The sequence below is a fragment of the Toxotes jaculatrix genome, chromosome 23 (assembly GCF_017976425.1).
Source record: "Toxotes jaculatrix isolate fToxJac2 chromosome 23, fToxJac2.pri, whole genome shotgun sequence".
NCBI classification, from domain to species: domain Eukaryota; kingdom Metazoa; phylum Chordata; class Actinopteri; family Toxotidae; genus Toxotes; species Toxotes jaculatrix.
In genome coordinates this window covers 15,094,016-15,119,463 of record NC_054416.1, presented here as the reverse complement: position 1 = coordinate 15,119,463, position 25,448 = coordinate 15,094,016, and the positions used below count along the sequence as shown (strand labels likewise).

General features: G+C 42.6%; 2 protein-coding genes across 8 annotated transcripts; both read left to right on the top strand.

Moving 5' to 3' along the window:
* Nucleotides 1–1,147: 1,147 nt before the first annotated feature.
* gal3st4 (galactose-3-O-sulfotransferase 4) lies at nucleotides 1,148–10,745 on the top strand. 6 transcript variants are annotated; one of them, XM_041030739.1, is made up of 4 exons: nucleotides 1,148–1,389; nucleotides 3,567–3,683; nucleotides 6,347–6,644; nucleotides 7,826–10,745. In XM_041030739.1, exons 1-4 carry the CDS (start codon nucleotides 1,367–1,369, stop codon nucleotides 8,930–8,932), a joined length of 1,545 nt encoding a protein of 514 aa, XP_040886673.1. In that variant the 5' UTR covers nucleotides 1,148–1,366; the 3' UTR covers nucleotides 8,933–10,745. The 6 variants fall into 6 exon arrangements, with proteins under 6 accessions (XP_040886673.1, XP_040886672.1, XP_040886674.1 ...); XM_041030738.1 differs by having other exon boundaries at nucleotides 6,344–6,644; XM_041030740.1 differs by lacking the exon at nucleotides 1,148–1,389 and having other exon boundaries at nucleotides 3,534–3,683.
* A 3,151-nt stretch (nucleotides 10,746–13,896) lies between these two features.
* Nucleotides 13,897–25,405, top strand: trappc14 (trafficking protein particle complex subunit 14). Of its 2 annotated transcripts, XM_041031310.1 has the most exons (12): nucleotides 13,897–14,559; nucleotides 17,661–17,744; nucleotides 18,499–18,628; nucleotides 18,842–18,928; nucleotides 19,230–19,350; nucleotides 19,517–19,664; nucleotides 19,770–19,831; nucleotides 20,093–20,265; nucleotides 20,712–20,854; nucleotides 21,462–21,643; nucleotides 21,782–21,946; nucleotides 23,190–25,405. In XM_041031310.1, the coding sequence occupies exons 1-12, from the start codon at nucleotides 14,104–14,106 to the stop codon at nucleotides 23,191–23,193; spliced, it is 1,755 nt and encodes a 584-aa protein (XP_040887244.1). In that variant the 5' UTR covers nucleotides 13,897–14,103; the 3' UTR covers nucleotides 23,194–25,405. The 2 variants fall into 2 exon arrangements, with proteins under 2 accessions (XP_040887244.1, XP_040887245.1); XM_041031311.1 differs by lacking the exon at nucleotides 23,190–25,405 and having other exon boundaries at nucleotides 21,520–21,643; nucleotides 21,782–21,938.
* The last annotated feature ends 43 nt before the right edge of the window (nucleotides 25,406–25,448 follow it).

The following is a 25,448-nucleotide window of genomic DNA, read 5'->3' as shown; positions in this document are numbered from 1 at the left end:
GTTTGTGTGGTGTGACATGTTTATGTATATGTATCATATCTCCAGCTGGATGGTTCCAAATCTAAATCTAAATGGATTCTTCTTCATTGGTAGTTGCAGCTGATAGGTGGCTCTGACGGTGAATTACCGTTTCCGATTCACTCCATTCAAGTACATACTAGCTTCTAGTAGCTGTAGCTGGCACTACTCACAATAATGCCATTCAAAGGAGTACTTAGATGAGGAAACAAAGGCTCAAAAAACCTGCGCCCCAAAATCCAGACCTTTTCACTAGTTAACATGTTGTTATTCTACTTGTTTCAGCTTATCACATAAAGAATGTCATGAATGATATTCAGAGATATTCAGAACTTTATGTGGCTCATGAAATTCCAGGAAAACTCTGGTGTTCCTTTTCCCTAGCAGTGTAAAATGTAGGTTTGTTTGTACACACACACACATACACACACACACACACACATATATATATATATATATATATATGGAGTATAGGGTTTCCTTGGAGTAAGGTGGAGTCTGATGTGAGACAGCTTTTTCTCTGGATGCCTTTCTGTCAGCATCATAAGATGACGTCAGATTCAGCTAACCTGTTTTATCAAGTTGACAGAAGTGAAACAAACACACCGGAAACTGTACCATCAAAAGAAGTCTCCTGTGGACCTGTACTGTCACTGTAACACGAAGTCCTTTTCTCTTTCACTGGGGCGAGGGAGCAGTCTCCACCACAGTGGCATACCAGGCTTAAGGGTGAGGGTTAGTTAACATTGTACCATTATACTTTGACTAATGATCTGATTCCATTATTTAAAAAAAAAAAGTTAGACCACTTTTAGTCTAACAAAAAAAGGTTTTTGCCTTTCTCCCATAGAATCTGATTCCTGGTAAGTTACGATTTAAAACTTGAAAGCAAAACAATTAAAATCAAAGAACTTGCGCAAAATCTATGTCTGCTTTTGGTTTTAGATCAGAAACAGTTGTTTCTTCATGATGAATAAAATCCTGGATCATCTTTCTGCATGTCCTCAAAAAGGCTTTTATTTTGCAAGTGTCCGGAAGTGCTACACTTTGTCTCTCTCGTTGTGCGACCACTCTAGACACAGTCTGTGTCTTGGCCGTCAGCAGAATCAGCCCTGGACTTATAGGAGCACAGAAAAGAGATTTTTGCTGAAGGATTCGCTCAAGACCAAAGGAGCCATCGGCATCACAAAGACTGATCCAGGTTCCGTTTCGGTCCGCGGGGCTGCTCCGGGTCCATGCCTGATCTGTACCGGTGGCGGATGAGCTGCAGTTGAAGCCTTCGAGATGCTCCGAGCTCTCTGCAGCTGCACAATAACACCGTCACCGATACCGGCCCGGGGACACAGCTATGCTTTTCAGACGGAGAGCCAGGTAAAACTAGCCAGCTAGCAGGAGCCGTGAGAGTGGGTGGAAGGGAAGGAGAAGCAGGTCCTCGCCGAAAGAGGCGGTTTAAACCGAATTGGGATGCAGTGATTGCAGTGAATAAAGGGCGGCGCTGGGCTGTGATCCTGCGGAGAAAGAGGAGAAGGTGTGGGTGGAGGACTGGAGGGGCTCGTTCACACGCAGCGGCCTTTCTTTCAACATGTATTCATTCCGCCAGCGCGAGCATTTTGTCCTTAGTGCGCGCGCGCGTTTGTGTGGAAATGAAAGCTGTGTTCTAAACCAAAGGCTTCTTTGTTTTGTGGTAGAGACTGTGGGGTGGGGGGCACTGCTGAGTCCTGAGTGTGCTCAGACCACTCATGTACCCCTGAAACGGTTACGTAATGATGTGACCTCTGCTTTCCACGTGTTTATGACGCGTTTGATACTCATTTAATAAGGAGGGAGAATCACAGGGAGGTTCATTCAAACCTATGTACATATGTATGTGTGCTTGTTTGTGTGTATACATATATACACACATATATCATATAAGATATATCCTATAAGATTCATCAAAGAAGAAAGTTTTTAGTCTACTCTTACACATGGAGAGGGTGTCTGCCTCCCAGACCCAGACTGATAGATGGTTCCACAGTAGAGGAACCTGACAGCTGAAGGATCTGCCTCCTATTGTATTTACTCTAGGAATCAAGAGGCCTCTCTCATGCGGTTTACCACCTCACTCAACAGTTTATCCTGGTTAACGCTTGGTCAGACGCTTTGGACGCGTCCAGAAAACACAGGAATGTTGTTGTGTTATTCTCTCTATATTCACTGACAACTTCCTTCACTGTAGAACCAGGCTGACTGTCAATGGTTATTTTGTATTCTTGAAGCCTTCATTCTAATATGGAAAGTATGCTACAGCAGCCACTACAATGGATCTATCTAAAAAGTTAGATTTCTCACTGTGTAACAAGGCAGTAGGGCGTGACGGAGCTGAGCACTCACAGCGACTACATTTACTTAGACCTGTAAATTTACATTGTGGTATGCAAATCTACAAATGTGGCCACGGCTCACAAGTCCAGTTCTAGGCCACTGAGAACAGAAATGGATTTGCTCCCTGTGACGTTAGCTGGAATTTGAATTTACTGATCTCCCACAAACCAATGCATTACGATTTGTTTCACTCCTCAGAATTTATTCTGGGAACTTTAAATTTCTTCTCCATTCACCACGAGAGCAACACTGTTGTGTTCTTGAGTATAAAAGAGTGTAAAGTCAAATTATTGGCCAATTATTTCCTGCCTATAAAGTAAAAGATTTCTTGGCAAATGCAAAACAACTAAAACATGTTGCATTAATGGTTTTTTAATTCTTGTACATGTACAAAACAGTTCAGCAAGAATAATAACAGGAAAAAAAAACCCTGCAGCAGTTTCTGGGTTCATCATCTACATGTGGACCAGCAGTAGCAGGTGGACAGACAGGACAGAGACGGATTCACCTGCTCTGTTTATCAGACTGATATCTACAGACAGCAGCAGGGACAGACTGAATAAAGGAGAATCCAGACACTGTTCACTCCACTTCCACAGTTTTACATCTCATAGTCAAAGATAATATCTCTCCAACAAAGAGAAGCAGAGCTCAGATCAGTACACCGTTTTCAGCCCACATCAGTCCAGTTGCTGGTGGTAATGTGCTTTTAAGTACCCACAGTGATCAACAGACATATAGATGTTGGATTCAGCATCAGTATTGTTATTCATGTTACTCACGTTCTCACGTTCATATCAGTATATTCTTGGGACTGATCTGTCATCTCAGGGTTGCATCAGTTCCTCTCTGTTTGTAATATATCAAATGAAAACCTTGAATCCGTGTGACGTGACTATCAGCGGATATATTGACGAGGCAGTTTTGATAAGAAATTTTGGAAGAGTTATTACTGGTATACAGTGTCATAAAAATGCAGGCCCTGTTGCCTGTGGATGTTTCAGGGCTGCTTTCCTCCTGATGATGATGATGATGATGCCTTAGTCATGTTCTTTATGACTCACCCAAATCTCTCTCCCTCCCTGGCTCTCTTTTCTCTTCTCTAACTCCTTCTTTACTCCCTGCATCTTCCTCCTCCATCCATCCATCAATCCGTCCACCCATCCTCTCCTTCCCCACCCCAGGATGTTGCGATGGCTGGTGTGTGGTCGGCTGGGTCCGATTTGGATGTGGAAGGCGCTGCTGCTCTTTGTGGCCATTGCTTTTGCCGGCCAGCTGCTGGGGGTCATCTTCAACAAGAGGTTTGTTTTTTTTTGTTCAGTTTTTAATTTTCATTTTAGCTGTAGTTTCAGTCCTAGTCTTTGCATTAAAGTTGTTCTTGACTTCAATAGTAGAACTACTTATAGTCAGACTAATAATAGGACATATTGTTAGTCTGACTAATTAAGTCTGACTATTAATGAATGAGACTAATTATTGGGCAGTAGGTGGCCCACAGATCCAGACTCTACAGCTCTGAGGCAAGGCAAGGCAAGGCAAGGCAAGGTTTATTTATATAGCACCATTCGTACACAAGGTAATTCATAGTGCTTTACAGATTACATTAAAATCATAGAATAAAAGCAAATCATATTACATTAAAATCATAAATAATAGATTAATAGAATAAAAGTAATATATTAAAACATTGGAGCAGAAAAAAAATAGAAAACAGTAAAATAATTAAGTAAGAAGAGTGCAGTTAAGACAATTTAAGAGAATGCGTCAGTAAAAAGGTGTGTTTTCAGGCCTGACTTAAATAAGCTGAGTGTTTGGGCTGACCTCAGGTATTCCGGAAGTTTATTCCACAAGTGAGGGGCAGAATAACTAAATCCTGCTTCACTTTGTTTAGTCCTGACCCTAGGAACACACAGTAGGCCTGTCCCTGATGATCTAAGGGGTCTGGATGCTTCATAAGGAACCAGTAAGTCCATGAGATATTTTGGTCCGAGACCATTCAGTGCTTTGAAGACCAAGAGTAGAGGAGATGAACCTGCAGTGAGCGACAGCAGAAGAGAAGAGAGAGATGAGAAAGAACAGAACTACAGGAAAGAGAAGAAGCTGAGTTAGTAACATGTATTAATGGGATATGAATGAGAACACAGAGAGAGAGAGAGAGAGAGAGGAGAAGAGAGGAGCTCAGTGCACCACGGGAAGTCCCCCAGTAAGTCTAAGCCTATAGCAGCATAACTAGGTGTTGGTTAAAGGAAAGCCTGAGCCTGATAGCTGCCACCTATTGTACTGCTGGAGACTCTAGGAACAAGTAAGCCTGCATTCACAGTGTTGTAGTAGGGTAATGGGTACTATGAGCTCCTTAAGATATGATGGTGCCTGACCATCTTGTTTTTCCAGTGCTGTTATAAACACCAGTGTGACTTGGGTAAGGAGCAAGCAAGCAAACTCCTGCTCAGTGTTTTCTATGCATAAAACCTTCAGGTATGTCGCAACTCTAGCCACATGCTAATCACAAGTGACAGTATTTGTTGTCTATCAGCTGCCAAAGTCAAAATACCTGCAGTTACATCAGTGAGTAATGTTGTATTTTTTCCTGTTGGTCAACTTAGAAGGCTGTTGCTCTTTGTGTGCCGGATGTGAAAGCAGACAACTGCTTGACAACAAGTTCTCCATTATAACTTTCTAAAAAGCTGTTGTGTTTTCACCTTGCTCTGCCACTAAATGGCAAAAGAAAACTATGAAGGTGCTTTCAAGGTGTGCATACTGTTGACAGTAGCGTCTGTATGCACACTTAATTTTATTGTGCAGTTGAGGCAGTTGACGTGTGCAGGACTTTTTTTTACAAGATGAGTTGACTAATTCTCGGCGTGCATCTGTCTGTGATATGGCAACCACAAGAACCACACTGAGGAACTGAACAGAACGAGAAAGGAGCAAAATGTGCTGATAGAATCTTAAATCACATGACACCTCTTTAGGAGCTATCACTGTGTGGAGAAACAGCCCTGGAGCAACATCAGCATATGATTTTAATATTAGTTTAGGTATGGTATGTAATGTGAACCATGCTTTCTACAGGCAGGTAACAGATGGGTATACGGATGTGGCTGGTAGTTGTGGTGGCAGAGTTGTGCGCACTCAGTTTGGACTGCTTGCACGTAGATGCATACTGTGTGTACCACAGGTTTAAAGAGACTACTCAGCGACTCTGTAATCTGGAGGGCTGATACTGGTAATGGAACCAGCTTTGTGTAACTTTGCATAAGAAGGAAGACCTCCAAATGTTTATTATGCAAATATTTTGGTTTTACTTTATCTGGTTCTCCATTACATTGCAAATGAATCATATTCCATTCTAAAAGAATAGGGTTTCAATAGCGTATTGGCATAAAGAAATATATGATCTGTGTCATTAGCAAGGTGTCATCAAGCTTTCTTTAGGAAGCATATTTAATATTAGTTCTTTGTGTATGAATTCGTAAAATGTCAACAGCGCCATCTTTCCATGTTACTGGCAAACTACAGAACAGTCTGAACAGGAAACACTGCCACCCTGACCAGCCTCACCCTGCCTCACCCTGTTGTGACCTGTTTTAGGCTCCAGCCACCTGTGACTACTGTCTGCAAAGGATAAACAGCATGTGATCCATATGATCACAGAATCATCAGAAAAACCACAGAGAAAGTCCAATCCTCGCACTGATATACCTTAAAAAACACTTTGTGTTGGCAGCAGCAGCTTCAGTAGCTCTGGTTGGATCTCCATCAACACTTGCTTTAGCAGCAATGAGCTTAGAGAGGCTAAAAGACAGTGGAGAGCTGACGGGAACTACAGAGTTGATAATTCATTACGTGGAATCATCTCATCCATTGTTGTAGCCTTAAGGTGCTAGACTGTAGGGCTGTAAACACAGTTTGTGATGTGATCCAAATTTATAGTGCTCCCTCTTCTCTACCAATCCTCCAGCAGTGTCCAGCCAGCTGCTCGCTCCATCTTCTCGTCCCCTGATGCTCAGGGGCCCTCTCTGGGCTCCTGTCAGCCCCACACCCACATCATGTTCCTCAAGACCCACAAGACGGCCAGCAGCACCGTGCTCAACATGCTGTACCGCTTTGGAGAGGAGCGTGGCCTCCGCTTTGGCCTGCCACTGGGCTACCAGTTGGGCTACCCGCTACCCTTCAACGCTCACAGGGTCAAAGGTTACAGAGGTCCTAGAGCCGTGGAGTTCCACATCATGGGCAATCACATGAGATTTAATAAGCCGGAGGTGAGTTGCACAGAAGATCAGAGGGGACACAAGCTTGACTTTGTGACAACTTCCTGAGAGTTGGTTGGCAGCAGCAACCATCAAGAGCAAGTGTTAAGTGCTTAGACACAAAAATTTGAAGATGTCGTCAGTTACCAGCACACAGTAAAATATGGAAAAAGTTGGGTGAGCAGCCCAGCATGATGTTTTAACCAATTTCTAGGCCCCCGCAGTGGGTACCAGGCTGTGCTGGCATAAATCTGCTGGGCCACAGACAGACACTCCGCAGACCCAGCCTTATGTCTACATTGTAAATGTTTAGGCTAAGCTGCTTGGATTGATCTGAATGTCACAGTCCAACTGTCATCTGTCAGCATGTTAACTGGACTACAATAAGCTAACTCCATGTCAAGCCAGTCAGCCCATACAAATTAGCATTAATCTGGTTCACTGTTTATTTGCTGACATTGCGTGACTTGGAAAGAGATTTTTATATTAGATCTAAAATAGGATACATCCTGAACTGGACCAGAGTGAGGAGGAGTGGGGAGTGGGAAACTGGTAAGTGGAAAACTGGCCACTTTGGTGCAAATTCCCACCTAATGCACAGTTAATCTAAGATTTGCAGAGCCCCTTGCTAACCCTAACCCTTTTAGCCCCTTGTGCTATCAGACTTTAGGTATTTTCTGCACTACATAAATGAACATATAGGGAGGGATGAATGTGAAGCTGTCTTATAATTCAGAGTACAATTATGCGAAAACAGTGGTTGTTATGTGCTCATGTGAGTAATCAAGGAGATTAACGTTTTTTTCAAATAGCTTAAAATAGATGAAATGGTAATCAAAATTTAAAGAGCAAGCTTCACTAACCGATATCATAAACTAGGTCCTTGGTCCAGACTGGGCCTCTGCTGATGAAAAGGTGTGGGCCAGGATTCTGTGAAATACCTGTCAAACGTGGTGGAAGTTACTCACCTGAAAGCAGCAAATGTTTTGTTTGTATTTAAAACAAAGGAAAAACCAGTGGCACCTGCTCACTGCCTGAAAGCACTTGAAGAGTTCTCTTCTTAAAGGGGTCGACAGGTCACTGGTGATCATCTGGTAACTACAGAAGGAACCAGTTTACTGCTTGTATGGTTGAGTTGCATCACACCAATGGCATATTTTTGTAACTTAAGTTTTCATCTTCCTGTTTCTTAGGTGGAGAAGGTGATGCCAGCAGACACGTTTTACTTTTCTATTATCAGGGACCCGGTCTCTCTGGCTGAGTCCTCCTTTGCATATTACAAAGAAGTAGCACCTGCTTTTCGGAAAGCCAAAGGCCTGGGCGACTTTGCTGATGACCCCAAGAAATACTATGACCCTCGTCTCCGCAACAACCACTATGCCCGCAACCTGCTGTGGTTTGATTTTGGCATGGACCACAATGCTAATTTCTCTGTGGCACTGGCTCAGCGCGGCGAGGTCATGATCCGGCGGACCTTCAAGCTGATTCTTGTGTCTGAGTACTTTGACCAGTCCATGATCCTGCTGAGACACGCCCTCTGCTGGCCGCTGGACTCTGTTGTCTCATTCAGTCTCAATGCCCGACAGCAGAAGCCCAGCAGCACTGGGGGGATGAGCGGGAGCTGGGTGGGCAAAGCGGCAGCAGCAGCCGGTGTCAATGTTAGAGGTGGACATTCACAAGCCAAGACGGCGCCTAATCTGTCACTAACGGAGGAACAGCGGGGCAAGCTGCGGCAGTGGAATGCCTTAGACTGGTACTTATACAAAGCCTTCAACCAGACCTTCTGGGAGGAGATTGACAGGTTCGGTCTTGCTCAGATGGAGCAGGAAGTAGCTCTTCTCAGGATGCGGCGAGAAGATCTGGCCCGGGTTTGTCTCAGGGACGGTGGGAAACCTGTGGAGGCGCACCGGATCCGAGACAAAAACATTCGGCCATTCCAGAGCGGATTAGTGAAAATTCTCGGCTATGAGCTGCAGCCAGGCCTGGACAACAACACCAGAACAGCCTGTCTGAGGATGATCAGGCCTGAGATCCAGTACAAAGACGTGCTAGATGCTAAACAGTTCCCACGGGCTCCTGTGGTTCAAGCCCAGCCAGGGCAACAGAGCCAGGGATGGATAGTAGCAGCAGCCGGTGGCTCTTTTGTTAGGCAGGACTCATCCAGGACAGGAGAGAGGCCGGTGGGGAGAGAGGCTGGGGGGAGGACTGTCGAGGAGGAGGAGAGAGACTGGGATGGAAGCCATTTAAAGCGGAGCAACCAGACTTTGATACGAAGGCAAGAAAAAGGAAGGTTGAGATAGTTTGAGCGGAGTCTCCTTCCTGAATATAGTACCTTTGGTCTTTTAACCACGGGAAACTGAGCCAAGTGTGGTTTACACAGGAGAAAACAAAAAGATCCTCCTTTTGCACTTCAACTTTTATGGTCGTTTGCTTGTTTTCTTAAAAACTATCTCTGCTCTTCGTTCGTGTAACCCTTGTGGACTCGACCTTTGACCTCGGAGCACCCAGGACACTTTCATGGGCTGCAGTAACGAGCCGAAGGGCAGTTGTGTATTCTGTCTCAACAGAAATAATATGAAAGGACCACTTTGTTTTTTGTTTTTTTTTTAAGCCGAAGCTGTTTATTACTCAGTCATATGTGGCAGCAGACATATGGAAGCCACTTTTATTCCCTGTTCTTATTGACGCTTTTGAGAGTTCAGATTTTCATGTTGGTGCACGTGCTTGAAATGTAGCCCAAGTTATGCCTCTCAGGCTGGACCATGACATGAGTCACTGAGCTAAGAATCTGGTCTTTTTTCTGAGATAAATACCTGGTGATCTTTTGAAACACACACGCCCTTTAAAATATTTCAAAGCTATTTCCAGAATCCTCAAAGACTTACAATCTGGATGAGGGAAATTTCTGTCTGCTGCAGAAAATGTTGTGCGGTGAATGGAAATTCTTTTCATTTAGATGTTTAGAAGAGTCATTGTGTCTAAAACACCCTCTGGGTTTTTCAGAGATTGCTAGGTATCTTTCAGAAAACCTCCACACCTCAAAGACATTCAAGGACAGACTGGGGTTAGCATTTGTACACAGTATTAATTTTCCATGGCTGAAATAGTTTGTAAAGTGAGTATTGGCTGCTAGTTGTTAATAGACAAAAAGAATAATTCGAAATAAATGAAAAAATCCTGTGGAAACACAGAGGACAGAGATTTGAGGCCTGCACTTCTGTTCTGAGCTGTTTGATACTCACCACCTGGGGCACATTGGTCTTTTCAACAATCTGCTAAAGCAGAAGTATTAAGGTCCTCAACTTCCCAGAATTCCCCCCTGATTACTGTCTATAGTTTGATGGATCAGCAGGAATTTGGGGAATTTTAAGCATGGTGATGTGTTGCATTCAAACAGAATCACAAAGCATGTCTTTAAACTTCACCTCGATGAATATTCTTAGATGAATATTTGATGACGTTGTTGCTCAGGAGCTTGACTTTAACACTGACTGAAAAAAACAAACAAACAATAGAAATAGTAAGAAAAAAAAAGCCAATCATTAAACACTCAACCCAAAAAAACTTACAAGACAACAAGACAAAATAGGAAATACTTGTAAAACATGTACTTGTACTAAATTGTCAAGTACAAAACAATATCTTAGAAAACAAGCAAATATCTCATGCCTTATTTGAGGAAAGAGTTAAAGGTTGTGCATGAACCCAGCCAGACTGTTCCTTGTATGGAGGGAAGAAACCATGAGTGTGAATTACATTACGTCATTGTCAAAATAAGTGATGCTGATGAAGTCATAACTTGCTGGAATGACACCATCACTATTCACCAGCACTGAAGATTGACAACAGATAAACACTGAGGACATGTTGTTGTTTCCATTAAGAACAAACAGCATCAACATTTTGAAATATAATGGAATATAAAACAGGAAGTCACCATCTCTGCTTGAAGCCTATTTCAGAAGAAAACCGAATTCAGGACCACTACAGAATCTTTCAATAGACTTTTCTTTAAAACACTCCTCTTTATTTGGAAGGAGGGGTTCTTACATTGTAGTGTTGCTACTTTTACTTACTGGGCTTTACATGGTATGAATGTTAGAAGTCCATCAGAATACAAGCTTCGGGGTGGGGGGGTGGGGTGGTTTCAGACATAACGCTTTTAAACTCAGAGAGAACCATATCATGTCAGTCAGTGGTTTCATGTGGTTCGGTTTAGGGCCCATGACATGAAAATGGCAACTCTAAATCTAAATATGTGCTTGTTGTAACTGAAATTATATTTATGTGTGTGTGTTATATGTGTGGTCGCCCAGTGAACAATACAAACATAAAGGGAACATTTGAAGTTCAGTTGGATTGGTTGCCACAGAGGAGGTTTGCATCTGGTTGTCGTGTGGTATGGTCTTTCTTTTTTTTTTTTTCGGGTGGGTGGGGGGCTTCCTTCCAGGCGTCTTCTGGTTTATATTTGTTTCACTGTGATCTGAAACTCAACTTGCAGACACTTGCTCCAGTTATCCATCATTACAGGGATTTTTTTGTATGGCGCCTGCATGATTTCTTCCTTCGTTACCGACTAAAATGCAACCACCGCTGACAAGGTTACAGTAATACAGCAATACCATTGACTCAAATGGTCTCCTTTATATCCAGTATCTTGTACTGAATGGATTTGAAGAACCTTCCTTGGTCACAATATTCATATTATTTTGCACCTTGCCATCCCTTGTATATTTTTAGGAGCTTTTTATAGACTGAAATGTCAGGGGTTTCAGGACATGGTCATTCAGAACTAAGAGACATTTTTTAGGCTAATTCAGATATTGATATTTGAGGTTTTTTGTTTTTTAACTTAAACACATAACTGTAAGATCAAACATTTTTGAGAAGGACCCCCCCAGATGGAGACATTATCACACCTCTGATCACCTGTCAATGCATCCGGTCAGGCTGTGATGAGCCGTTTCCTCAAAATTCACTTAGCACATGCACCTGATTTAAATGACCCACCCCCATGATCTTTCCTCTAGTGCCACCATCAGGACAAACTTTAGATGTTTTAGCTCCGCTGCCAAGGCTCTGAGAACAGCTACGTCACCAGTTTGTTTGTCTTAATCTGATGTTTGCTGCAGAAGAAACAGTAGGGTTTTTTTTTTCATGCCTTATGATGTCAGATAATCAACCAGGTCTTTAAAACAATGTCAGCTCTTCATTTTATTGTTCTATTTGCCATTTGTACATATTGTATTTATCAGGGTTTGTTCTCTTTAGAGGTTAGTGGTGATGAGGGGAGCGTGCGCCTGTCACAGTAGGATGGTATTTACTATTGACGTTGGTGAAAATATGTGCAGTCAGGGTTAAAGTCTCATGTTACATGGCGGTGGAAGAATGCATTACATGATACTGATTTTAACAGTGTCAGCCCAGCCCTCTCCTTCCTTACCTAAAGGCACATAACTCATGTATTAACATTACTGTCATGACTGACTGTTTTTACCTCAAGATCCTGAAAGAATTCTAATGTGATCAAGTGAAAATGGTTTGATTTCTCCAAATAATTATGAGGATTAAATCAGCATATTCAAATAACCATGTGATATATGGTATTATTCGCATTAAAAACATTTCATTTTATTATCCTTAGAAAAAAGTTATGGCAGTTATTACAAGTTAGAAATTGTAATTATTATTCCATAAATACAAGATTTTTACTTTATCTTGTAACAGAGAGAAAATATTTTCTCTCACTTATAAGATATTTTCTTGTAATTATAAGATTTAAAGTCACAATTAAAGATACAGAAGTCACAGTGTTAAGAAAGCGTCTTCCACATAGTGTGTAAACTCTACTTACACTCTCAATTATACAAATACGTTCTTTGCTGATAGGTAACAGGAAATAAAATGAAAACTTGTGCTTCATTTTCATGGCCGTCTTCCTAAGCTTTGTTTTTAATTCTTTCAGGATAAACCTGGTTTAAAGATTTTTACTGATGCGGTACTGTGACTTATTTTGTAGCTCGTTACGCGGATTCAAGTTTTCATACGTGAACATGTCGTATGTTGCTTAGTGTGATACAGAAAATAAAAGGTACATTTCATGCAGAACCTCTTTAAATCTCAGTTTGCGGGGGTCAGAATGGGCGGAAGCTCCGATGGAACATGGTGTGGTCATTTGAGCACATCATTTAAGCAGGTTCCATCTCTGTCTACTATCCACACACACACACACTATCCACACATCCCTGGGTTGTTACTGGCAGGCTGTACTCTCATCTTGTCTCAAGTTGTTACATGTCTCACAGAACTGGAAGAGCAAGAGTTCATTCAGAAAGCAACAGTGTACCTTGGCTTGGATCTTACTTGAAAACTGCATATATTTGTTGAAATTTATAGTAGATCACGCTCTTTGTGTGTGGGTGTGTGTTTTGTTTTTTTGTTTTTTTCTTATACTGAATAAACACATTTCTCAAATGTCACTAACTGGTGTGATCTCCTTGATTTTCACATTGATCCATTCTGTTTTCTGCAGCTGGATGATATCAGTCAGCTTAAATTGAATCTTCATGTTTCATTAAAGTGTCATGTGGGGAAGTCCTACATCCATGTCCCATTGGAAATACACTTACACAGTTACACTTGAGTTTATTAACTGGTTGGTATATAACATATATTCTATAATAATTGCTAAATTAGTTTGGCCTTGATCAGCTGCAACATTCTATTCTGGTTAAACATGGTCCATCATAAATAATAATCTAATGACATGATAATATGTAACAACAGAACAATATGCATCATAACTCATATTATATTTAATAGATTTCTTCTGTTTCTTTTTCTTCAGTAAAATTCTAAATGCACGATTTTTACATCACAATATTTCTGCTTTGACTTAAATAATTAATCTAATTCCACATGGGCTTTCATAATGCTACTGCATGCCCTCCCTGTATGTATGAATGTATTTGTAAAATGTATTATTTGTTTATTTTTAACTTTTATTTATCAACTGCAACTTCTGCTATGTCGTTTCAGTTACTTAATCGGTTTATTTAGTTCATTGTTTGTTTAGTCCATTGTTTGTTTAGTCTTGTAGAATATTCTTCTGCTCTGTTAGAGAAAAAAAAACTGGGCCTCGGCTCTCCTGGCTCGGCTCTCTACATCGATGCTGCCCTCTGCAGATGGATTACTTTGGTCTGATGAGCTCTCGCTTTCGGGCATCCATTAACCGTCCTGTTTATCTTGCCAATAGTTAAAGGAAACGAAGCAGGGAGGACGGATACCTGTCGCTTCAACGTAATTTTCATGATGGTATTTGCGATAATGAAGTATTAGACTGTTTTAGTTGCCTTGTATTTTGACAAACTGGCATTCGGTCTTTGTATCATATATGAAAAATTCGTGACACTTCAGCCGCGGCTTGTTCACAATGCAGCAAATGTTAACTTATGTTAGCTAACATTACTTAATGCCTCAAATGATGGAATCGCTATGCGAGTATTTTATGTATTTTCCTGCTGCTCCAATATCGAGTCTCTCAGACCCGGTGGAGTACAGAACTCTTCCGCGGCGGCATCACGTCTACCTCGGAGAGACCGTCCAGTTCCTGTTGGTACTGCGGTCCCGGCACCCAACGGGGAAGAATGACAGCCCCGGTGGTTCACCTTGGAAGGACCAGGTGGCATCTCTGTATGCCCTGGCGAGTGTCTGCGTCGCCGAGAGTCGGCAGCAGAGACGCGGTGAGAGCCAGCCAGACAGTGCGAGCAGCAGCAGCGAGGACGGCGGGGATGAGGAGCCCGTGGAGAGGGAGTCTGGAAGCCGCGGAAGACCGAACAGCAACCGGGCTTTCAGACAGTGCAACCTACTTCTAGTTCACAACAGCCCGGCTGCTGATGGGAGACAGGATGGGAAGGAACCGGTGAAGGTAAGATGGATTGAATAGTGGCTCCTGGTGGTGCCATTTCCTCACATCTCCCTAAAAACAATGGCTTGTGAATGTAGTGGGGGGCCAAACTAGAACTTCACTGTCGTCACCACACGTTATACTGGTCTACCTACAGTGTGATAGGAAGTAACCTTAACACTGCTGCTTTGTTGACAAGAAACCAAACCACAGTGACTTCCTCTCTACACTGACCCTGGGCTTTATTCTTCTTGTGTATTTGATTGTCTTAGAAACAAACACCTACAACCTTTGCTCTGCCTGTTGCTGTAATCTTTGTGCCCCAGATGTGTCTAGACTTGAAAGTGCAGTTAGGCCTTCAGGGTGAAGTAAGCAGTTCTGAAGCAATACACTTTTTCTCAAATTCAGTGAGTATCTCCTCACAGTATGCTACCTGTATGGCACTGTAAATGGGAAATAAAATATCTCTGACCAAGCCGCACAATAGTATTCAAGCCAATCAGCAACAAGGGGCAGAAGAAGAAAAAGAAGAGGGGAGACAGGGAGAAAAGGGGGCAGTCGGAGCAAGAGGCTGCACATCAGGCACATGGCAACGGATAAGGATTACTAGGGGAAGGAGAAAGAGCAGTCTACCCTTCCTTCACTGCCAGACTGTGTGAGGTCCATTTAAAAAATGGTATGTGTTTTAGCCAAAGCTTAGGAAGAATGAACCCAATGCATTTGAAAAACGGATGACTTATCAAACTATAATGAAAGTTCCATATTAAAGGACCAGCTCCAGCAAAAGTTACTACATCCTTCATTAGTGAGATACAGTGCTGCTTGAAAGTTTGTGAACCCCTTGAGTAGTTTAGATTTTTCTGTTGTTTTACCATGATTTTCTTATTATATCATCACCAGTTTTTATATATGAAATGTCAGGTATATGTATAGCAATTCCATGTACTTGTTTTGAGGGAACTGCGTCAGTAGCCAGCAGACTACATGAAACATGGAATCAGAGTATGTGCAAAGGTAAGTGAACCCCAGCTGCATTGGTAAAATCAAGTCAGTAATAGGCTCAAGTGAAACATGTGTGTGCTCAAGTAATCAATTAAGCTGACCAATCAAATAAGACATCCTTAGGAAAGGTTTTGAGCAGCACTGATTAAAAGAGAGAGGAAACCAACCAAACCACTGTTGTGCCAAGGCCTAGCATACAGATCAACAATGCTGAGAGGAAAGGAGATGTCAGAGGACATCAGGAAGAAGGTGGTGACAGCTCATCAGTCTGGGGAAAGCTACAAGACCATCTCCAAAAGATTCCAGCTCCATCCATCCACTGTAACACAAATCATTTACAAATGGAGGGCACTCAGCAACACTGCAACTCTGTCCACCTCTGGACAGAGTTGCAGCAACACTGCAACTCTGTCCAGAGGTGGACAACCATCAAAACTCTCACCAAGAAGCACCAGAAAAATAATAAATCAGGTAAAGGCCAACCCACATATCACCTCTAGAGAGTTACAGACCACTTTGGCAGCATCTGGGATAAATGTACATGCGTCTACAATCAGGCGACAAATGAACAAACATGGCATTCATGGGAGAGTTGCTAGAAGGAAACCTCTGCTCTCAAGAAAAAACAAAGTTGCCCGTTTAAACTTTGCTAGACAGCACTTGGACAAATCAGAGGCCTTCTGGAAGTCCATTCTCTGGATAGATAAGTCCAAAATTGAATTATTTGGCCACAATCACAGGCGCCATGTTTGAAGAAAAGTCAACACTGCATATTAAGAAAAGAACCCCCTCCCAACAATGAAGCATGGTGGTGGAAATGTGAAGATCTGGGTCTTCTTTTCTGCCTCCACACCTGGACACCTCCATATTATCCAGGGAACCATGAATTCCCAGACCTATCAACAAATTCTTGACAAGAATCTCCTTGCATTAGTCAGGAAGTTGAAGCTTGGACAGAAATGGATTATGCAACAAGACAATGACCCAAAGCATTCCAGCAAAAATGACCAAGGAATGGCTTAAGAGAAAGAAGATTCACACTCTGGATTGACCTAGTCAAAGTCCGGACCTCAATTCTGTGGCAAGATCTGAAGCGGGCAGTACATGCCAGATGTCCCTCCAGCCTTTCTCAACTGGCTGAGTTCTGCAAGGAGGAGTGGGCAAAAATCCCCATAAGCAAATGAGAGACACTGTTTCGTGGTTACAGAAGATGTTTGGTTGAAATAATGGCTGCAAAAGGGGGTGTCACAAGCTACTAACTAAAAGGGTTGACATACTTTTGCACATAGCAGATTTTCAGTTTTTTGAGAGATAAATTAGTTGAATAAATAATGAAAATATATCTCTTTTTTCTATGTGTTCCTTATTTGGATGGTCTGCTTTACAAATTGGAATTTGGATGTTCATTTCATCAGGTTATTTTTAATTTTTTTACGAAAACAATGACCATGTCTGGAGGGTTCACAAACTTTCATTCATCCAGGTCATCGTATCCTAAGGGTTGATCAAACAAGAAGTCCAGTTGCCTTCAATCAACCCTTAAGATTCATTAGTGAGATTCCATTCTTGTGTCTTTTTATTCTATTTTGTATGTCTGCATTTATTTATTTTTGATGACAGATTCCTGGGCATGGATGATACCAGTCTAACACTAATCTGTGGACAGTTGTTCTGCTTCTTCACAGATGATTCTTTTCAGCTGATCTTTGCTGGAGGGGTTTGGTGGCTCTGCCTTGAGGCTGACTTTGCAATTGTATTCACACTGTCTGATCGGTAGGGTGTCACGGTGGTGCAGTGGTTAGCCCTGTCTCCTCACATCAAGAAGGTTCTGGTGTTTGAATACACCAGCTGGGGTTTGCAGATTGGGTTAATTGGAGACTCTAAATTTTCCATACTAAACAATTATTCTACATACATACTAATTTTTTTATTATTATACATACTAAACAAGAAAAATACTTAGTAGCTAATTAACCAGTGACAGTAATTGTTAGTCGCAGTGTTACAATACTTGATTATCTTTAGGCTAATTCACTTCACATATAGTCACCATAGAGATGCTTAGTGACACTCTCTGTCCATAATGTTTAACGTTTTGTCTTCTGTTTGTCCTTCTGCAGTCTGCTGTGGTGTTGGATGACCAAGTTATCTTCTGTCTCACTGTCTGTCTGGACAAGCTGCCAGTCAACACACTCAAAGCCAAGGTCAGACACATCTGCATACTGACTAAAAGGGTTAGGTGTATTACTTTGTACACTGTGAGACAAGATAAATATCTCATCTGTTTATACTGTGGTAACTATTCCATTGGTACCTCTGTACCTTGTATTAGACTGTTGTGGGCAATGCAGCACATCAGAGAGGGAGACTTGACTATGTTAGATTTACAGAATGGTTCCATCAGTTTAAGTTCTCATTCACCGTACACTGCACAGAGTTTCTTTTGGGGTGTGTCATAGATCTATCTGATGGATGTGCCCCAGCCATCATGAGGTAGCTGAACGGACTCTGGATGCCAGCACGTTCCAGGACTCTGCCCTGCCCGGGGATGTCCTGGATGTGTCTCAGGCAGCAGAGATTCTTTCCTAACTTGCATATGTTGCCCAGTTTTTGCCGCCAAAGAGGGGAGTGTTGATCACACAGGCCTGGTAGATGCTTAGTCAGGTGATTGTTGCTCCACCCTGTCTGGTTTATGGTGGACATGATGGCCACAGCTTTGAAAATCCTGCTGCTTACTTCAGTGTCAGGAGCACCTACTAGGTCTGAAACTGGGGCTTCAAGGCAGCATCAGGTATTATGCTGTTAGTGGCATACAGCTCGAGATAGAGCTCCACCCAGCATTCCAACTGCTTGTTCGCATCTGTGATAACTTCCCCAGACTTTGGATTTCAGCTAAGACCAAAGTTGTGATAAATTTGTGGTCCTGCTGTGTATTTCTATGCCTCTCTGTGGTGTCAGATCATAGTGACGGTGTGGAAGCAGGAGGAGGAAAAGGTGGAGGTGAAGGAACATGGTTACCTGACTCTTCTGCAACTCAGGAGTCCGACACACACCTTCAGACAGGACCAGAACAACTTCAAGGCACAGGGTATACACACTCTGTCTCTCCCAACACCAGACATAAGCCCGGGGCCTGAATTCTTTGGGCCCACATAGAGGGTTAGCATACATAATCAGTCCAAATGGATTATAGATTTCATGTAATTAGCATTAATCAACCCGACAGTGACTGCTGAACACCCGTAGTGGTGTAAAGTGCCTGGTTTGAACTGTCATGTCTTTGTCTTGTTTCCATTCACAGTCAGCACCACCCTAAATGTCCTTCCACCTCCCAGCATCCAGTGTCAGCAGGTGACCGTCTCTGGAAAACACTTGACTGTTCTCAAAGGTAAGACCAGCAGTTTACATTCACTTTCACACACACACACATACACACACAAACACATCAGCCCCCCCCCCCCCCCCCCCCCCACCCCCCAACCCTTACCCACCAAACTGTCTTACCTGTCATGTTATAAAGATCCCCACAGGGAGAATTCCTTTGTTACAATTGCTGAACAAAGTAAAGAAAGTGAAGGATGACAAACCATCAGAAATGCATTTTCATTACCAGCCCGTCCCAACAGTCATTATCAGAAACAAACAGCTGATGAGTGTTACCAACTTCTCCCTTCTTCGTCTCTCCTCAGTGTTGAACTGCGCCTCTCAGGAGGAGGTGTGCATCAGAGATGTGAAGATCCTCCCTAACTATAACTCGTCCTACCTCCCTGTGATGCCAGATGGTTCAGTTCTCATTGTTGACAATGTCTGGTAAAATACATGTGCACTTGCTGTATTCCCAGAATGAAATAGAACCAGCTTTTCTTCTGCTGACCCAGCTGTTCAGCTTTTACAGACTTAAGCATATGTGATCAATTTAGGAGTTATATACCATGTGCTTAACAAACACTTTTTTTGTTTCCTCTTCACACTAAAGCCACCAGTCAGCTGAGGTCACCATGGCTTCATTCTGTCGAATAGGCAGCAAGTCATCGTGTTTACCTTGCAAGCTCAGTACCCTGGAAGAGCAGAACTTCCTGTTCCAGCTGCAGCTACAAAACAAAGCAGAGGAGGACTCCAGTGAGGTGAGAAGACATGATGGAGGCCATGTCAGCTTCCTGCAGTTTTCTGTGTCCAAATTACATGTATGAAATTGTTTGTGATAGTGAGTTTATTGTGTATCTGTGCAGGGTTTGGAAGTTCCATTGGTGGCTGTGTTACAATGGTATACTCCAGCACTTCCTTTCACAAGGTAACTGTTCCTCTAACTGTTCAACGTTTGAAATGTAGCCATGTAGCAAATCTCTACAGTGAAATATTTCAGAGTGCTCTGGAATAATATTTGTACAGTTGAAGGTTTAGCCTTTGATTTAATGGGCATCATTCGTTTCAGCCGTCTGTGTGTTTGTATGTGTGTATGTCATAGCAAGCAAAACACCTGCATTCCATTTAGGTGAACAAGTTCCCTGATCCTGTTCCTTGATGTATATACTTGTTTGCTTTTTTTTTCCAGATACATTTCTAGCTGTTACTCGTTGCCTAGTATCCGCTTGGATCGTCCTCAGCTGGTGATGACGGCTTCCTGCCCAAGTGCCATCAGGCCTCTGGAGCACTTCTGGGTAAAATACACCCTGCTGAACAACTTGCAGGACTTCCTGGCCGTCCGTCTGATCTGGAATTCTGAAGGTGAGGAGCGGACTTAACCATCACACAGTCTCACTTCCTGACTTCTACTTTTTTTTTGCCTGGCCAGTTGACCATGACTTAATTTCCTGTGGCAGCAACAGGCTACACTACCAGCCCCTCTGCTGCCCAAACACATCGCCACACCAATCACCCCCACCTTTCCTCCCACCTTTACACTGTGTGCGATGCTGGAAACCAAATGCATTCAAAGCCTATTTCAAAATCAGTCAGAGTTGTCATAGCGCTCCTTGCTTTCTTCAAAGGCCTTCACTTACATGAAAATTAAAGAGTTAAATAAAATATAAGTTTTTTTTGTTTGTTTTTTTTTCACAGTATTAGTGTTAAAAAAGGAAAGTGAGAGCACAGGCTATGTCTTAATCTAACTTTGCATTCCTTCTCCCACCTGGTTCCTACCCCCCCATCCCTCCATCCATTCCATTCCTCAGCTCATAGTCATCTATGTCAGCAGGAGCCCAGAGTGGGAGCAGTGGTGTGCCAGTCTCCACTCAATAACCTGGGACAGTGTAGGAAGGGCTCCAGCCTCTCCTGCACCGTGGCCTTCCAGATCCTCGGGACTGGACTCTTTGAGGTACCAAAGGAAATAATGCATCTGGGTGTGTCATATACTAAGTACATTGCAAGTCTTCCTTCACTGAATGCCCGCTGGGGCTCATGTCACCACTGCCTGGTGCCTGCCGCCTCATATCACCTTTCTTTCTTTCGCTCTCTCGCTTTCCCACACAAACTATATGATGTTAAGGGGACGGTCATTCCTTTTTTGACCACGAAAAAGGAAAACGCCTTGTATTTCAACCGGCCTGGTTCACTTGGACTTAAGGATGCACTCATTAGATTTTTGTGCTCAAAGGTCAAGGTCACTGTGAACCTTACAAAACACGTTTTTTGCCATAACTAACATATTAAATGAGTCTGGACAGACATGGATGTCGCCATCGCCAAGTTCTTGCTCTTGGGGGAAATGCTGGGTCTCTGTAGATAATTTTATAAAGAGTATGGTCTATTGAATTGAGTGGATGTAAGCTGCAACTTGATTTGGTTGGCGGAGGCAAACAACCACGAAGCGCTAACTCTAGTTTGCCAGGGTTTTGGTTTACAATATGAACATTGCTGCATGCGATAATACTCAAAGTTCTCTTCCGTCTTGTCTGTTCCTATCTTCCATGATAACACTGTAGTTAAGCCAGCATATGAAACTGAAGCTCCAGTTCACAGCCTCGGCATCCACTCCTCCAGCAGGGCCTCGATCGCCACTGTCATCCGGCCCTGCAGCCAGAGAGCTCCTGGAGAGACGCAGCCTGGGCCGATCTCAGAGCTTCTCCCACCAGGAGCAGCAGCCGTCCAGGTCGCACCACATTAGGTACGGAGGATTTTAGTCTTCTTCCCAAAACTACACATTGTACAGAAATAAAAGAAAACTGAAGTCTGATTTGAGCCAACTCCATTTGTCTTGTAAAGACATTTGACATTCTTGTCTATTATCATGTCCACATCACAGATCAGGCAGTATGATGGAGGGTCGGGCTGTCTCGCCCCCTGTGGGATCTCCAGTGGGCAGAGCCCTCTACCTGCCTGCTGACCACGCCCCCATTTCACTGAACAAAATAGCCAAGAGAGAGTGTAAGGTGTTAGTGCTGGAACCAATCCAGGAGGCAGCCTGCAGGTAAGAAAACAGAGTGGGAATTCCTTACTTTTATGGGGGAGTGAGGTTAAAATTGGGTCAAAGTTTAGGAAACTGACGTAAAACAAGCCTTAATGTTATGTAAAGATCTGATACCTATATATGTTGAAATATAGTATATGACTGAGCTCGTATTTTCCTTTTTCCACATATGACAAGGAACTGGTGTGTTACCTGTGAAGATTCTCAGTCATCCAGGTCATGGTATTTCCAAAAGCTACAGAAAAGCTTCTTCAGTTCTAACTGATTGGTGGTTAATCCAGGTATTTACCTTAGTGTGGAGTCGTTCACACCTCAAGGGTCGTTGATGTCACATGTGGGTTGTTAGGGTAACATGAGACATGGTGTGAATGGATGGTGATCTGTCTGGGGAATGATCTCAAGACTACATTTTGAGTGGAACAACTACACATAAAGAAAGCACTCAAAAGTTGTGGTTACCGCCAAACTGTGTCTGCATCAGAGTAATGTAAGTGTATGAGGTTCAGTGCAGGGAGAAATCTACAGACCTGTACATTGGAGAAACAAAGGGCTCAGGTCAGGACTCAGGAGGCCACCTACACCTGAAGGGCAAGGGGGCAACGCAGTGTCCAGAGAAGACTGATGGTTTGGGAGAGGAGTGAAAGAAGCCATCTGCGCCAAACTGGAACTGCCGTCATTCAACAGAGGAGGTGTTCTACGACACCACTCACGCAGTTTTGGAATTCCCCCTCAGACAGATCAACTCCCATTCACATTGTAAGTCATGTGACCTCAACGACAATCAAGTAGTGAACAAGCCTGCTATAAGGTAAATACCTGGATTTCCCACCAGAATTGAACTGAACTGAAGAAGCCTTTTGGATGAAGGTGAAACATCTTCCAGAACCCTCAAGCAAGTCCAGCTGCCTTTGAATAACTTTTGGAAAGAGCTTATGTGTAGTTCACATTCACTTTTTTCTTTAGGAAGTTCAAACTCTTTCGGGATGTTTTGGGAATTTGGCGCTAAAGGTATAAAATGTACAAATCATATGAAAACAAAACAAAAAAAGGATAAACTTTCATCCAGTGATTAAAGGGCCAAGCACTGCAGGAGGTGTCTGTTTCATTTCAAAGACAGATGAGTAAAAAGGTTGATGGAACAGGTGTGTGAGGTTTAAGAACCATCACATACTCTAGTTCTTAACTGGAACCAGTAAGAGCCATCGCGTGCTAACCCAATCCTTTTTCCTGTTTCCCTTGTCAGATGACCTGTGGAGGAGTTTTGTACTGAGATTACATCTGCGTTTTGATCCTTCTGTCCAACCACCGGAGCCTCGTCTTCTGCTTGAAGGAGGATATTTTCGAGATGGCCTGCCGTCACCGAGACTTGGAAGGGGAGATAGAAGGAGGGGTGGAGTAAATGGCCGGAGTGGAGGAGGAGGAGGAGTGGTGCTGATGTGGTGAGAAAAAGAAAAGCCATTCATTTCACTGGTTCATCATTTCACTGGACAACTTTACCTCTGCTCCTTCCAATTAACATTTTTATCCCATCAGAGTTTTATTAGATTTTTTTTGACTTTTTTAAAAACATGTTCCTCAAGCCTACATTCCAGGGGTGATTGAATTCCCTTCCTGTGTTTGTGTGATTTTGCTGATATGTACATTTACATTTTATTAAAGAGTAATGATTGACGGATTTTTGAAAGGGCAGCTCTTGGTGTCCTTGTGGGACTCCCAGTCAGGAAACCCCCAGATTGCCTTTGCTGGTGTTGAGACCAGGAAGCAGCGATAAAATCTGGATGGATTCAGTAATTTGAATTTCTCTTGATAAAGTAAAAGCAAAACATTTTGTGAAGTACACTTGTTTTGCCGTCAAACCCATCGTTGCAGCCAGGTTCCAACACCTGGTGGAAGCCTGAAACCAGAACATTTTATACACTCATGGTGTATAAAATGCTCCGCTATCACATATAACTATCGCTGGAATATTTATCTGTCTGCATTCCTTTAGCTTATGTAATGTGTCCCGCTAACTTGAAAGCTAGCCCCCATAGTCAGCTGGGTTTTGCTCAGAAAGAGCGCGTGCTAAGCTAAATATGTTCCGAGATGTTGATCCTCTAAATCTGTTTGCTTTAATGAGCCAGGACAGATGCTTCCTGTGGGAAATGTTCGAATTGAGAGACTTCAGGTTCTAAAGCTGAACATGTAACTGCAACTTGCGCTTTTCCTATGCAGAAGAGGTTTTTGCACTCAGTCTTTCCACTGGTTAATTTACTTCATTCCAGTTGTCTTTGTTCTGGATTCTTTTTCACTGAGTAGCAGCTGACGTTAACAGTCATGTATAATGTGAGTTTCTTTTCTCTGGTGATAGGACCATTATAGTCTCGAGTTGAGTGGAAGATGTACTCAGGTAGTGTCTTTTAAATGGCTGGAAATCAGTTTCTTTGGGTGTTTCCTAAAAAGATGTTTCCCCCCCAGATGCACCCTAGGTGTCCTAAGACATATTATTTCTGGCGTCACCTGGTGAGGGGGGGCGGGGGCTTATATGTTTTGGGTGCTAAGTATGGGAGGAAAAAAAGAGACCATGTTTGGTCAATGTTGAGACAATTATTTCAGTTGATTTCGTTGTTCCAGAAGAAAAAGTGTTAATGACTAGAAACACTGACAGAAATCAGAGATAATCTGTTTAGTAAATAGAAACTTTATTCTTCGTATGTGTTGAATTGTTTACCTGTCACTGTGATTTACAATTCAAATCCAATAGAATGTCGTCATGTAAAACTACTGCTGGTTCAACCTTGCAGGTCATCACTTAAAACATTGTCAACTTTTCAAGCTTTTTCTCCAGATGTCAATCACAGGGACTCAATACACATCTGGAGAAAAGCAGGATTACGAAGTCCTTGCTGGTGATACCTCAAGGCTGAAATGTTCTTCACACTCTACAAGAGTTGAGTGTTGGACAACAGACAAAAATGCTGCTGATTGATGAGGTTAAATGTAAATGTAATGTACTCAGTAAATGTAACGTTTACCCTGAAGACTTAAAGATACAGTATCTCAATGAAGGGTTCATCATCTGGAGTATAAATGTGCTTGCTCACATGTCGTGTTGGTTAGGGGTGATCTTAGTGGCTTTTGGCGACTCCACCAATGTCATCTTCCTCTTAAAAAAACTGAACACTTAATGGAAAGCCAACAGTATGTTTGTAACCATTCCAGTGTTGAAGCAGCTGCACTGGAATAGTGGACTGTTGAGTTTGGCTGGACGCAAACTACAATCTGAATGTGCCTTTTCATTTCAATCTTTGCTACTGATCCTCTTCTCTAACGCCTTAAATGTTCTGACTCATATTCAGTGTGAGGAAGATTATTATTGTTGAACTTTCCAGTGTGATGTATGTTTTTTTTTTTTTTAGGGATTTCCTGTTTTCTCCCCACTTTGAGAAAGTAATAGCAAATAAAGTATTTATAAAGTTGGGTAATGTGTTTGGTCCTCTGGATTTTCCAAATATAAATAGAA

Excerpts from the sequence above, each read along its gene's own strand:
- trappc14 (XM_041031310.1), top strand. The coding sequence starts at position 14,104 with ATGCCTCAAATGATGGAATCGCTATGCGAGTATTTTATGTATTTTCCT. Across the intron at positions 18,629-18,841 it reads GAACAACTTCAAGGCACAGG|TCAGCACCACCCTAAATGTC; the intron begins GTATACACACTC and ends TTCCATTCACAG. Across the intron at positions 19,665-19,769 it reads CAGAGGAGGACTCCAGTGAG|GGTTTGGAAGTTCCATTGGT; the intron begins GTGAGAAGACAT and ends GTATCTGTGCAG.
- gal3st4 (XM_041030738.1), top strand. The coding sequence starts at position 1,367 with ATGCTTTTCAGACGGAGAGCCAG. Across the intron at positions 1,390-3,566 it reads CTTTTCAGACGGAGAGCCAG|GATGTTGCGATGGCTGGTGT; the intron begins GTAAAACTAGCC and ends TCCCCACCCCAG. Across the intron at positions 3,684-6,343 it reads GGGGTCATCTTCAACAAGAG|CAGTGTCCAGCCAGCTGCTC; the intron begins GTTTGTTTTTTT and ends CCAATCCTCCAG.